The 13708-nt window shown below is 44.1% G+C and overlaps 3 protein-coding genes and 3 non-coding genes across 6 annotated transcripts; 5 read left to right on the forward strand and 1 right to left on the reverse strand.

The window, feature by feature from the left end:
* The first annotated feature begins 447 nt into the window (after positions 1-447).
* On the forward strand, positions 448-521 carry METBIDRAFT_t36. Its single transcript has one exon. It is a non-coding gene; the product is annotated as a tRNA-Ile (tRNA).
* A 2332-nt stretch (positions 522-2853) lies between these two features.
* Positions 2854-2925, forward strand: METBIDRAFT_t37. Its single transcript has one exon. It is a non-coding gene; the product is annotated as a tRNA-Thr (tRNA).
* A 1564-nt stretch (positions 2926-4489) lies between these two features.
* On the forward strand, positions 4490-5038 carry METBIDRAFT_10558 (uncharacterized protein; the record flags this gene model as incomplete). The annotated part of the gene is made up of 1 exon (XM_018853799.1): positions 4490-5038. The coding sequence occupies one exon, from the start codon at positions 4490-4492 to the stop codon at positions 5036-5038; it is 549 nt and encodes a 182-aa protein (XP_018714899.1).
* Positions 5039-5830: 792 nt separating this feature from the next.
* METBIDRAFT_t38 lies at positions 5831-5903 on the forward strand. Its single transcript has one exon. It is a non-coding gene; the product is annotated as a tRNA-Thr (tRNA).
* Positions 5904-6382: 479 nt separating this feature from the next.
* Positions 6383-8134, forward strand: BFA1 (Bfa1p; the record flags this gene model as incomplete). Its single annotated transcript, XM_018857020.1, has 1 exon — positions 6383-8134. The coding sequence occupies one exon, from the start codon at positions 6383-6385 to the stop codon at positions 8132-8134; it is 1752 nt and encodes a 583-aa protein (XP_018714900.1).
* Positions 8135-8352: 218 nt separating this feature from the next.
* Positions 8353-9867, reverse strand: PHR2 (1,3-beta-glucanosyltransferase; the record flags this gene model as incomplete). Its single annotated transcript, XM_018855023.1, has 1 exon — positions 8353-9867. A coding segment is annotated over one exon (1515 nt), but the record flags the coding sequence as incomplete, so codon positions are not given.
* Positions 9868-13708: the final 3841 nt, after the last annotated feature.

Raw genomic sequence — 13708 nt, forward strand, 5'->3', positions numbered from 1 at the left:
CGGTTCATGTTACTCAAATATTCTTGAGCGGCCCGGTCTTGTTCTGCGTCGCTGAAGTACATTGTCGGGTTGAAGGTCAAGGTCGACGTGTCTTTATTTGTCTTTGCGCTCATTGTAGTTTCTCCCATGGTCGTAACTAAGCGGCGCTACCAACTATTATGAAACAGCCTGGAGCTGTCTCTTAAACTACGAGTAGATCGGTTTATAGATAGTTCAGCCTTAGTGGATAGGCCTAGTCTATCTGTCGTATTCTCGATGTCTAAAAAGTGTTATCCTTCTTCAGGGATGTCTCAGCCTCACGCTCCTTTATAGTTCGGAACCCTTCTATACAGTAGGTGAGGGGTAACCCCGATCAGGAATGTTTAGACTCTTCGTCCTTCGTATTATACAGGATGCCCAGAATCTATAATCTGGCTCATGTCGTATCATAACAACGAAACATCAAAGGGTCCCTTGGCCCAGTTGGTTAAGGCGTGGTGCTAATAACGCCAAGATCAGCAGTTCGATCCTGCTAGGGACCATTTCTTTTTTAAACTTCGACAATTATAGGAAACGGTTTCTTTTTGCCCAATCCGCTAATATTTCGAAAATCGTCAACGAACTGATGACCAACACCAAAGGGGCTTTATGATAACAGATATGAGCGGAGAGGACTTTCCAGGTCGTGATTAACGGAAGGGGGCGGGCCAAGTTTCGACACATGTCCCGTATCTGTTTAAGTATTGTATATTACGTCATCGATTCCTAGGATAAATTTTCTGCAGGAGTTGCTTCAACTTAGATGATTGGAGAGGATTTGGGAGCTTCCTTCGTGCATCTCGCCACGTCATCGAGTGTATCTTAAAAGTCGTGGTGACGACCCATTTTGATTTTGATTAGTTCCCCAAAAAGGTAACGGTCGGAGATGAAGTCAGGCTTTATGTCAAGGTCTCAATGTCATGACGAAAGTGGGGAATAAAAGTGAGCACCCTGCGTTTTGAAGACAAAAGTAAATCTGCTTTAAAAGGATCGTCAGCTCTTGGGTGAGATATGAGTGGAACGTTATTTCTTTCTTCTTGTGACATTAACTCTTCCAGTTTTCCATATACTTTGAAATTTCGAGTAGAAACGCCTCAGCTTGTTTTCCAACGTGTTCGGAAATCTTTTTGTCTAACAAAGTGCCGTGCTTGTCTCATTATGGGTCAAATATGGTCTTTTTTTCTCGGCATCTTTAAAATTCATGCATCCCTGTGTGAATTAATCTTGTCTGTTAAAACTGCAGTATGAGTGTATTTCTGGAAAGCTTTGTTTTTTTTTAATGATAAGATATTTGCTGTAAGGTCCCTGGTATCAGCTTGACACTGATGGTCCTTGTAAGCGCATATATGGCTATATGCACTTCCATTACTGTGAGTTCCGTCAGATATCATTCTAGACAACTCATAGAATATTCTTTCGAGTTCTAAAGGTTCCGTCCACGTGACCTCTGGGTAAAGTATATAAAGGTGGAATAGAACTCCTGTAGAGTTCTAGAGACCAGTGATCAAATAGTAATACATAACGCCTATGTCCCGTGAAGTCCCTAACATTTGCATTGTTTTTGCATATTGCTTTGAAATGGCAACGATGGCTATACAATGGTGGCGTTCATTATGATGTAAATATCTCTAGAATAGCCTTACAACAAGGTTGATTTTTGAACCCTGATAGATAGCATGCTAAAGGCATGTATGTTTGCTGGTATGATTTTTCATACTAGCTGATACTCATACTAGCTGAATCGGAGGATACAAAAAAAAGGAGGCAAAATCATTTTCGAAAGATCTGACAAAAATAATTTGGTACACACCGCCATGATCTGAACAAAAAAATCGAATAATATCTAGAATTTTGCATAAAACAAGTATGATTGCCGTGGTACCAGCATGTGTCCTCAAGATCCTTATAAAAACTCCATCTCTCTCCCAAATGATCTTGGAAAATTTAAATCAACTGCTCATTTAGGTAATCTGCGGTCATTAGCTCAAGAAATAAAAAGATGTACAAGTGCTTTTAGACATTTTAGAGATACTTTAAATGTCTTATTTGATTCTTAATTGTATTTTTTGCTATAATCATCTGATTTGAGGAACAAAACTATACAACAATTTATAAAAATGCTCTAAAGAGCTCCCGATACATACCGAGTGTCTTAGCTCGGCCCGTCCTCTTCCGTTAGTCACGGCCTGGACGGTCATCATGGCCCGTATCTGTTTACGTATTGGATATTACGTCATCGGCTCCTAAGTAGGTCTCCTGTAGTAGTAGCTTCAACTCCGATGGTTGTAGCGGACTTAAGGAGCCATCAATGTGTAGGAAAAGCTGCTTCAACTCAGGTTGTCAAAGGGGAACTAAGAAGCTCTCTTTCTGAGACTCTTCAGCTATTGAGTGTATACCATGACAATGGTCGTCATGAACCAAGTCATATTCATGACTGGGGCCAGTATTTCATGAATATTCGTGGGTTCGGCAATGTTCAGCTCTTGCCACCACTATTTAGATGTTTCACAATTGCTGTAGATTCGCAAAAACGATATTAGGGAAAGGTATAGAGACATCAAGAACAGCTCATTGTGATGAGGCCTTAAAACCTTCTTGATGCGAGGACGTGATCACTGGCGGTTTTTCGATCTTGTAGAATAGGGCATTGTTACGCCATGAGATTGGGAAATATAAAGGATGAGCTTTGGCTATTTAGATACCTGGATTAAATATTGTTCGGAATAATGCGAACCCAATTATTTTCGAATATGCCACTAAACAACAAGAGATTATAAACCTGAGACATTATAAACTATACTTTGTGTTGGCTCATTAGCTTGGAAAAATTAACAAGCCCGCTTGGCCAAGTGGTAAGGCGCCTCACTCGTAATGAGGCGATCGTCGGTTCGATTCCGACAGTGGGCATTCATTTTTGAAATAATTTATTGGGAAGATGTGACGTCAGATAACCGTTCTCAAGAGAACCATACGATACGTCCTCTCAATGTTCATTTTCAGTGAATGTTATATTTTCAGTGAATGTTATATTTTCATTAAATCTTGAATTAAATGGCTCGAGCAAAAAAACATTTCACATTGAGAATCCAGGGAAATCAAGCTTCTCTGAAATTCTTTGCTTGATGTTTACAAATTTGAACTGTGAACATGCATGTTGTTGAAGAAGATATTAGAAACAAGATGATATCGGTGAACACGACAAGGTTCATAGAAGCTCATGAGAAGAAAGACGCGTGTCTGAAGAAGAAGGCCTTCCTCTATGACACACCTTCATTCATCAAATCTAGCTTGTATGAAATCTCCATTATGTAATTCAAACCTTTTGGAAAACGTTTTATCAACAGTAGGTGGGGTATTTGATTTTTAAAGCCTTTGTAGATCTGTCAGCCGAACCCCAAATTGTCAATTGAAAAACGAGCGACAGTTTTTCCTTCCCTTCAAGAACAGAACAATTATGTCCAAGTGAATTTCAGAAATGTACTGTTATCCTGTCTCACGAAAAGTCTTGTTTAACGGAAACGACATTCGGATTTCTCAAGAAGCATACGTGCGTCACTGCATGCAAAGATCCCTTCTCTTAAAGAATCACACGGTCTGCATGGAAACGCTCGAGCTAATCTCTTCCATTCTATATCACACTATCCAGATATATCATTTTTTTGAATCAGCTATTTTCTTAGCAGTACAGGGTGCCTGTAGTAGCATATCATCTTTTTGGACATTGTCGCAATTCTCTCAAACGTGGCTCTGATTGGACTGAGGTGTAGACTACGTGTCGCTAATCCTGTCCAGCTTACCGAGAACTTCAGCATAGGAAACCACGTCATAGCGGACGATCCTTTCCTTATACCTTTGAATGCTTTTGCAACTGTGGTCTTCGAAAAGGACGCATGACCGCGTGGATCCCTATATAGATGACAGACTATATTCCCTATATTTATACCGACATATGCTCCAAGTGAGCGGTGTTAAGTACTCTCGAGGCCCGCAGGTTTCAATAATGACATATAATGTGCTTTACACGTTAGGTAAAAAAAAGAGTTGGGTCTTGGACGGGTTTTTCCCCCATAGGCTCAGGGAGAGAGTGCTTTTATGTGAGGTTGGTCGGTACAACCCCGATATCCTTTGTCTTCAGGAGGTGCCAGTAAACGACTCTGAGTACGCTTGGTGGCAAGAAGAACTCTTTAGGCTTGGATATGAGCTGTCGTTTGTGTACGTAGGTCCAAAGGATCATGGGATTGGTATATGCTTCAAGCATGACTTGTTCACCGAAATCTGACATGATTTCTCCAATTATGACGAGCATGCTATCAATGAAATTGTCCCACCAAAATCATCAAACAGGGCAATATTTCTTTTATGTTTGGGGTTTAAAGAAAAGTTCTTGCGTGGCCACACCAAACCTTCCAAGCAAGGAATTGTTATAGGCACAACACACCTATCTGCGTCTCTTCACAAACAAAACGACCCTATGAAACAAGCACTGGTTCTTATCAAAAAAACAGAGAATTTTTCCGAGTACATAAGATTCCAAACGGAGCCACGGTTCCTGTTCTACACTTTTATATGCGGAGACTTCAATTCGCGTCAATTTGATCCTGTTTTTTCGCCGGCCAAGTTACCGTGTCCACTGAAAGAACAGTATGGAAAAGCAGCTTCAAAAGTCCCGTATGAAGCTTTTATGGAAACGAGAAATGATCTTATCAATTCACACCAAAGAGTATACGACAAATTGATTTCCCTATACTCCATCGCCTATGATCTAGCTGACAGAGGCATCTCCCTGACCGAGATCTGGAGCTTTATAGACTACATCTTTGTTTTACAGGATAACAAAATAAGCCAAAGCCCTGGAATAGATGCCTTGGAAGAATTTGCCAAAGTCAGCAACATAAAAGTCTTGGCTTTGCTCCGTGTTCCCAAAAAGTCTGAAATAGGAAAGTCGCGGCTCTCACAGCCAGCAGTCGGGACGTGTCCGTCTGACCATGTTTGCTTGATGGCAGATTTGGAATTACTCTGAATAATTCAGCAAGGGGACTAGCAGATCATTGCTTTACGCTTTGACACAGATAGTACCATTCTAGCTCTGTTGTACACTCAAAAATTTCTTTAGATAGTCTTAGTGGACCCAAGTCTGTCACATATAACTTTGATCTTTCTGGATTTTATTTGAGCTCCCAAGCTGTGTTCACAAACAATTTTCCTTTCACTGATTCGAAGACTCACTAGTGTATGATTCGAACACTAATCACACTAGTCTTTGATCATGGTTGATGTTTTCCCCTATTGTAACCAGTGGGGGAAAGGCTATTTAACGAAAGACATCAAAAAGAGAGCAGCTTTTCAAGGCATCAAGTACCTTAACCGTTAAGAAACATAACATTGTATGACGCAGCTGTACGGTAGCTGATTGTTGAGGTGTAAAAATTTTAATAAAGTCTAGGCGACCGGCAATGATTTCGACAGACAGGGAATTTTTAGAAATATATGTGCCTTGGAAAGATCTAACAAAACCAAAAAATGTCATTTTAGGCGCAAGCTCTATTCTTTTTTCAAAGAAACCTCATATTATAGAGTGTAATTGGAGGGATGTAAACCCCCACCACTAACAAAAACTATAGAGAAGATTTTTTTTTTTTTTTTTGGTAGAAGAAACCTATTATAGATTGCAACATCACAATAATTTGCAGCCCAAAACATTTCAAGTAAGAGAAAAATAGTGGTCGGCAGAACTATCAAAACTAAATACGTACATGACATGACAGGTTTACTTAAGGCTGTGTATTGTTCCCCCATTTTTGCTTGCATCCAAGCCTTTATGGCCAAGTTGGTAAGGCACCTCACTAGTAATGAGGAGATCGTCAGTTCGAATCTGGCTGAAGGCATTACTTTTTTGCTGGCGGTTGTCACAAGTGAAAATTTCACCGAATGCCCTGTGATGTTTTTTTTTTGTTGAATCTGCTTTGGAAAAGCGCATCTCACGAGAAGCGCGCTTGCAATGAAATCGGGTCTCACTGCTTGTGCAAAGAAGTGCCTGTACTGAAGAACGCGACAGCGCCTGCTGACATCACCAAAACACCCGCAACCACTTTCTCCACACATCAACATACACGTCGTGCGAAACACTACAGGAAAACAAGCGTCAGATCGTTCAACCAAAATCATCCAGCAACAAGGCAAACTATTCATGCCACCCGATCGAGTCGCCCTGATCAGTGGCAAAATGGCCCGCTTGCAAAAATGGAACGATCACAACGACAACTTTGGCGGTGGGTTTGGTGAAGAAAACGGCAGTTTTTTGGCGCAGCTTGATGAAGCAGACAGCGACATACTTTCGCCCCTCGACGAGTTTGCCACGCTCAAAATGCCAGCCACTGCGCGCGGAATCAGCCCCAACGTCAGTGAGAGTATACCACGTGAATCCGCCAAAGGATATCGCGATCCAATCAGAGGCCTAGCTAGGTTCGTAGAAAAAGATGACGAGGATCTCTCATTTGACGAGGACATCAGGGATGCCATCCGAACCCATCCGCCCGCGGTTTTGAGAACCGAGTTCAGATTGCTGCCCGGAACCGCCTCTTTGACTTCGCCGACTAGACGTCGGTCGTTGAGTGAGTTCAGCGAGGACACGGACACGGACATCACCGAAATCAACGACGAGGATTTCGAGGAAATCGACGATATATTCGGCAAGGAAGAAAGCGGCATTTACAACAGCGACGGAACGCGGGTATCAAAGAAAACCGCTGGCCCCACCAGGGCGCGGGAAGTCCTAATCCAGCGGAAACAGCAAATGGAGGAGCAGGCACGGGCCGAGGATGACGAGTTGTACCGCCGCTACACAAACAGCCATACCGAGCACAACAACAATGAGCTCCTAGATCCGGCCGCAGACGAGGTGAACACTCTCAAGCTCAAAGACCTACGTTTATATGGCCATCTGCCTCTGCGGCAGCAAAAAGACCATTTGCAAAACGATGCCACCATCGACTATGAGTACACGAAAGACGACTTCGAGACTTTCGAAGACGGCTTTGCCGATGTCCTTCCTTCCATGATCTGCCAGGATAAGCTCCTGCACTTTCACACGAAGCCAGTGGCTCCTAGTGGTGACCTCCTGCGGAAGGCAAGCATGCCCGTGTTTCCAAGATCACTCAAAGCATCGAAGCCCACCAAGTTCAAGTCCTCTATGGATCTTGCTGGTACGTTGCGGGCGAAGCCCTCTGAACACCCGCTTTTCAACCACAACAACAAGATCATCAGGAAGTTAGACAGAATGCCCTCGTTCCACATAAAAAGAAACCAGCAGCCTCCTTCTGAATCACGAGAAGACTTGTTGGATTATAACATGGAGCTACGCAAAAAGCAGCTCCTAGAAAAGTACATGGAGATTTCGGAAAAACAGTTCCAGCTACGTTCAAGTCCAACCAAGTCCTCTGGCACAAAACATCACGATAAACCGCCCAGGAAAGGGGTGGGTATTGTGAAATACCTAAACCATAGGTCTGCTGTCCCTTCGCTCACTGGAAACAAGCAAATGAAATTTAATCTGAACTCAAAACTCTGGGAAGGAAACGAACATGATCTCTTGCGCTTTGATGAAAATAAGGACGATGGTCCTTCTCACAAAAAGCAAAAGCAGCCCAGTTTGATAACGGTCGACCAGTTTCGGCATCAGAAGGACACCGTCAAAGGGAATATGGTTTATGACCCGGAAAATCTAAGATGGGTGAACAAAGATGCTATTGACGAGCAACAGGAAAATGTTTTTGATGATTTGCCGGACCTCACACCAAATGACATTCCACAATATGCAACTACAGAACCAGTTCAATCAAAACCCACGCTATATAATCGTGGAGTAAGCGCATTTACCCAAAGAACCTTTCTGAACAACTCCACTGGAAGTACAGCGGTGAGCAATAGCACTGCTGGCGAGGAGTTTGTACTCAGCCTGAAACACATGGCCAAATTTGAAAAAGAAGAAATGAAGATTAGAAGAAAAACGCATAATTGGTTTGGTCCCAGTGAAAGCTACCACCTCAGCAGTCGAAGCAATTTCGATTTCGAGTACTTCTGGGAGATCCGCAAGATGGTAATGGACAATGATGCCTGATGCCACGGACCACCCCTACGTTATACCCACCATTCTGGTTTCTGTCGTTATGCGGAAAACTAACATGTATTAATACACGTCGATACTGGAACCCAACAACAAAATGAACTCTTTCCGGAACTGGACTTTTATTAAAATCTTATTCTTGACATAGTTGATTAAACAAACACCAAACCAAGACCAACAGCCATGAACGACGCGGCGATCATGGCAGCGTTCAATGGGGAAAAGGCAATATGAGCACTGGCCGAGCCCGAGGTGCTGCTGGAAGAAGTGCTGGAAGAAGAAGAATCAGAAGTAGATCCAGAGTCAGAGCCAGAAACAGTGGTGGTGGAGGCGGAGTCGGTGGTGGTTCTGACCGTACCAGAAACCGTGCCCGTACCGTATTCCCCGGCAGAAGAAAGAATAGCAGTACACGAGGAGGCCGTGGAGGCGGTCTGGAGGGAAGCCGATCCTGAAAAGTCACAGGCAGTGGAGCTCTCGCCGTTGGCACTGTAGTACAAGTTGAGCACGAAGTCCAACTGGGCCTTTGCTTTACAAGCGGAGTACGAGCCGTAGATTCCGGTGGTACCGTTTCCAGTGACGCCAGAGCAGTCGACTTCTCCGCACACGTAGCTGAAGAGCTCGGCGATTCCATCAGAGTCGAGCGTGGAGTCACCCACACAAGATAAGGATGCGACCATGCAGTCACAGACCTCGGAGTCGGGTGTAGGTGGCAAGACGGTTGTGGCAGACCAGTAGCCACCAACAGTGGGGCACGTGGTGACGGTGGCGGAAGTGGTCACGGATCCAATGGTGGTGTAGGAGGGGTCGATCAGCGCAATCTGGCTCTTCAAATTGTTGAAGTCATCCAAAGTGGAGACCTCGCTGTTGTCGATGGTCACCAAGCCGTAGTTGTTGGTCTCCTCGTAGTACATGTACACTATACCACCGGACCAGACGTCGGTCATCTCGTCGGAGTAGATGGCCTGGACCTCGGTGAAGTTTCTTGGCGACACCTCGTTGCAGCCGTATTCGGAAAAGAAAATAGGAACGCCCAAGTTCTTGTATTCCTCGGTGATAGTCTCGTAACCCGAAGTCTCGTAGGTGGAGTCACCGCACCACTCGTACATGTTGATACCAAAGAAATCCGCTCTGTCAGACTCGTCGCCACATGCAAAGTATTCGGCCAAGTCGAGTCTGATGTCGGAGTCGTCATTGGAAGAGTAGCCCACGGGGATGGATTTGTAGCCCATCTCCAGGATGTATGCCTTGGTGTCTCTCACAGCAGCCTTCACATAAGCAGAAGCGTCGGTGTTGGAGGCGTTGTTGGTCACCTCGTTACCTGCAAAGAAACCCAAAATGTTGGTGTAGTTGTGGAAAGCGTCCACGACCGAGGTGTATCTGTCCAATAACTCGAGAGTCCAGGTAGGATCGTCTCTGTCAATGGAGAGATCGGGCTCGGACAAGTCGGCAATGACATAGATGTTGGCGGCAGCCAAAGCCTCCATGCAATCAGTGTGGTCTTGAGAGACATTCAAGGCATATACCCGGATCACGTTAGTCTGCAACTCTTGCAAATAAGGAATATCTCTCAGACAAGAGTCGTAGTCGGTCAAAGGATCCACAAAAGAGGTGGTGGAGGTCGAGTCCGTGTCCTGCTGGTAGGCCACACCTCTCATTAAGAACTGACTGCCATTATTCGAGTAGTAAAACTTGTTTCCAGAAATTTCGATGGCTGGGAGGTCGGTGGCAGCGGCCGAGGCGATGAGCGACGACGCCACAGCAAGGAGCGATTTCAACAACATTCTGTGCACTTTAGTGAAAGTGAAAGAAAACAGAGCAGCGAAGGAAAGGAAAGTGAAAGAGCGACAAGGAGCGGGAGAAAAGGCACGGACTAAGAGAGGAAACCGCCAGTATACATAGCATGGTGGCAGCCATATATATGCAGCTCTGCATGGGCACCTAAATTGAGTGACATGCAGCTTGCAGCATTGGGAATAGGTGCAGGTGTATGATGTGCGAGCGGGCGCAGTTACGTCGACAATACTAGACCTGCGCCGATTCAGAAATGGCGCATTTCACGCGAGAGCACTGGGCACATCCAAGGCGTTGGCTTTTCTCCTATTCATGTATACCATTTTGTTTACAAAACTGGCTGGCTGTTTTCGCAGTTTGCCATAAGAGGACTTACAAGGCATCAACGAACTCTCGAATGCATCAACTTAAGATAAACTTGAGATGTTTTTAAAACAAAGTCTAGGATGGGGATGCATCAACCAATCAAAATGGCACTTGGTCCACCGAGGGTCAGTCACGTTGAAGAGGTTGTGATTCTGCTTTGCATTTCCCAAACTATTTTGATCTTGTGGAGACACTTTCCTGGTAATTCTTTTCAATCCACATACACCTTCCAAAGGTTAACAGTCACATGATCATCATCATTTGACCTTGTTTGAAGATACTTTCTAAAATATGTCCTGGTACGAACATTAATTCTCCGTGCATTCTTCTGTATACCGGTCTAATCTCTTTACGTGAAAAAATCACGCAGCAAAAAATGTCGCCCTGTACGCAGCCACTTACGGGACGGTCTCACACCCTTTTGGGCACGGCATCCGCGTGGTGTGGCGGAAATCGAAGCGTGACCTGGCCTGATTGCGCCTTAGAATCCTGATTCAGAAACCTGACATCATTATGGCTTTGACTCAGTATCTGTACATGCTTTGACATTATGAGCGCTCTGACCATTAGTCAATCATCAGCCCGTCTATGGAAGGAGCAGAACGTCTCGATTCGATACGTCTGTGACATAGAGAAAAGGTGAACAGCAATTATCAGGGTGCGTTTCTTCAGGGGTTTCCGTCATTCCTGTGAGCCGATCCTCTTATGAGAGTGAGCCATGATTTCGGACGACTCGGACTCGAGACATCTAACATAACTCTAACGGCGTGCGCGGTTAGTTTACTCAAAAACAATACGCATATCATATGCAAACACGTGCGGACAATTGGCAGATTCAAATCCCGAAAAGCACGCGGGAACAACACACATAAACTGATTGATTCATACTCCTAAATTCTGAAAAGCCGCAATTTTTGTTTCAGGAAATATGAAGAATGTTAGAGTCGTCGGGAAGCTTGACGAGAATAATAAGAGGTCAAAGTTTGTCCTTTTTGGGGATGCTGCTACTCAAGCCCTGTCGTAAGTGCCTGACGGGCGCCTTGTCCGTGAAAGTTTGACGAACGCCTTGTTCACGAACACAAGACTTGTTACACCTTCGCATCTTCTCTCATTTTTTCTCGTCTGTATCACAAGAAGACTCCTTGCCATTGTATTGTACATCATGTTATTGGTTGTGTTTGATGTTTGACATTTTCGAGTAGACTAGAATGACACTGACGTGCATTTACGTGAAGTTACGGATATTCTCCGTTCCTCCTGGCATGTGAGCCCTGAGTGACATTGCGCAGGTCGAGCTGTACGTTTTTTCCCATTTCTTTTTTCGCAACTCATTTCCGCGTGCGCATTTGCAACAAGGCTTGAATCCGCCCTTGCCGCGTCTGATTCCACTTGGCTAGAGGGTGAAATCCCGTACATTCTTATTGATACATCACTTCTAATCCAATGGGCCTATAGTCTTTGTAAAGTAAGCTTGCAAAGTTTAGAGTGGCCCCTGCCCTCGATTACGATCCTGTTTACGGTTTGTCCTCTCAGTCTGCCCGATAGAAAGACAAACAAAGGATGTCTCGAAATGGTTCTGAGATGACACATTCTAGGAGCTTTAAGGAATTCCATTCAGCTTGTCTTCTTTCAATGACGAGAAACCCGATTCTAGGTCTGGCAACTCTATGACTGTTTTTTGACGGACGACCATCATGTCACTTTGCTCACGGCGCTTCTTGAATTTGACATGGTAAACATAAAGCCACGAATGATAACATTCATATAATTGTGTATACGTGCGGCTTGATTGTAAAGATGATTAGTTTTTTCAGAACAAAAACTGACCTGATCAAATGACTAGTATCTTCTTCAGGAGAGATGATACCAGAGATCTTTGTGTGGATTCCTTACGTTATATCACTGCCATATACACAGAAAGCCCCCGGTAGGCTCATCTTTTTCAGGGGGCCAGATTCCTGTGAATTTATTTTCTTATGGGCCTGGACACAGAGGTAGTTGGTCTTGCTGATACATCCGTTCGTCCGAACAGTGTTCCGTGTAGATGTTGCAGGTGAGCTAGGTAGATACAAATCCTTTGAGAATATTTTTTCTGCACCGTCCTTGATTTTGATGGTGTCGAAATTTCCTACATATTATATTAAAGCGGGATCATATACTCCACAAAAGCCATGAAGATCCGGTATTGTGTAATCTCAGCTGTATGAGGCGTTTGAAGTCAATAGGTCGCATAGAGAGTCAGGTGTGCTCAACCCTGGGTGTTTCATTCTCATGGTTGGAAAAACTCGCTCATGTTTTCTGATATGTTTCTCCTAAATTTCTTCCGTAAAAAGCTGGCTGGGTTTTGATAGGAAAAGTTTCTTTCTGTGGGTGTGCTACAAAGTTGATCGAAGGGCATTGGGTTATGTGCTCTTTGCTTTCTTTTCTGTGGGGATTTTTTTATGTGTATTTGTTTTCTCCAGGACTCAGAATTTTCATAAGAAGTGCTCCATCTAGCATTGTACTCAAGCAGCCTTTTTGCTGTAAGACCGTTGGTGAAACTGCTCACAATTGAGTTGAGAATTTTAGATTCATCATCTGGCAAGGAGGTGCGGTCAAATTTCAGGTGCAAAATTTGTATTCTTCATATCGGTCAACTAAAATCTGCTGAAATGTAATCAGTAAGCTTTTAGCAGGGTCTAAATACTTTCGAGCTGAGCCTTGGCCAGTACTAGCATGGCTTCACCATGTGGTCAATACATCAACCAAGCATCGAAGCTCAAAGTTCTGCAGAGAAAATTTATTCGAAAGCACGCTGAGCTGGTTCTGTAATTTCAAGCCTACCAAGAGCTCAAAAATCCAATATAATTGTGCGGCGAAATCATCAAGAGTAGTTTGTCGAAGCAATTCAAGAGGTTACACTACATGATCTCTTTTAAGCAGACTCCATTAAGACAAATGTATACGTCCCCCTTAACATAATTTTCCTCCCAAAATAGCCTGGGTGTTCATATTCGTTCTATATATCCGGCCACATAGAAGAAAAGAAAACGCCCTGGAAACAGAACTAACATTTCATCAGGGCTTCGGCACGCGAGCTCAATATAGAGCTGCATATATACAGCTATGCGCTTCCGGGGACCATCGGTATTTAGCTGATACTAGGGATCGTCCACTCCAGCGCCCTCTCGTTTCTTGATTAAAGCTTCTCAGGCTGAGGCGACCACGTTTGTTTTTCACAAATTCATGGATTACAGGGCCCGCGTAGTTTTTAGTATACGAGTTTCCTCATACGGCAAGACCATGTCAGATGTGCAGATATGCAGGAAAAGTAAAGGTGGACCGCAGATCCCACTCCAGGAACAGGGTCGCCAACAGCACTTGTGCCGCAAATTGATTCCCCCAAAAATGGTGCATTTTCCGCCTGTGCTG

This window comes from Metschnikowia bicuspidata (genome assembly GCF_001664035.1).
Source record: "Metschnikowia bicuspidata var. bicuspidata NRRL YB-4993 chromosome Unknown METBIscaffold_1, whole genome shotgun sequence".
Taxonomy (NCBI): domain Eukaryota; kingdom Fungi; phylum Ascomycota; class Pichiomycetes; order Serinales; family Metschnikowiaceae; genus Metschnikowia; species Metschnikowia bicuspidata.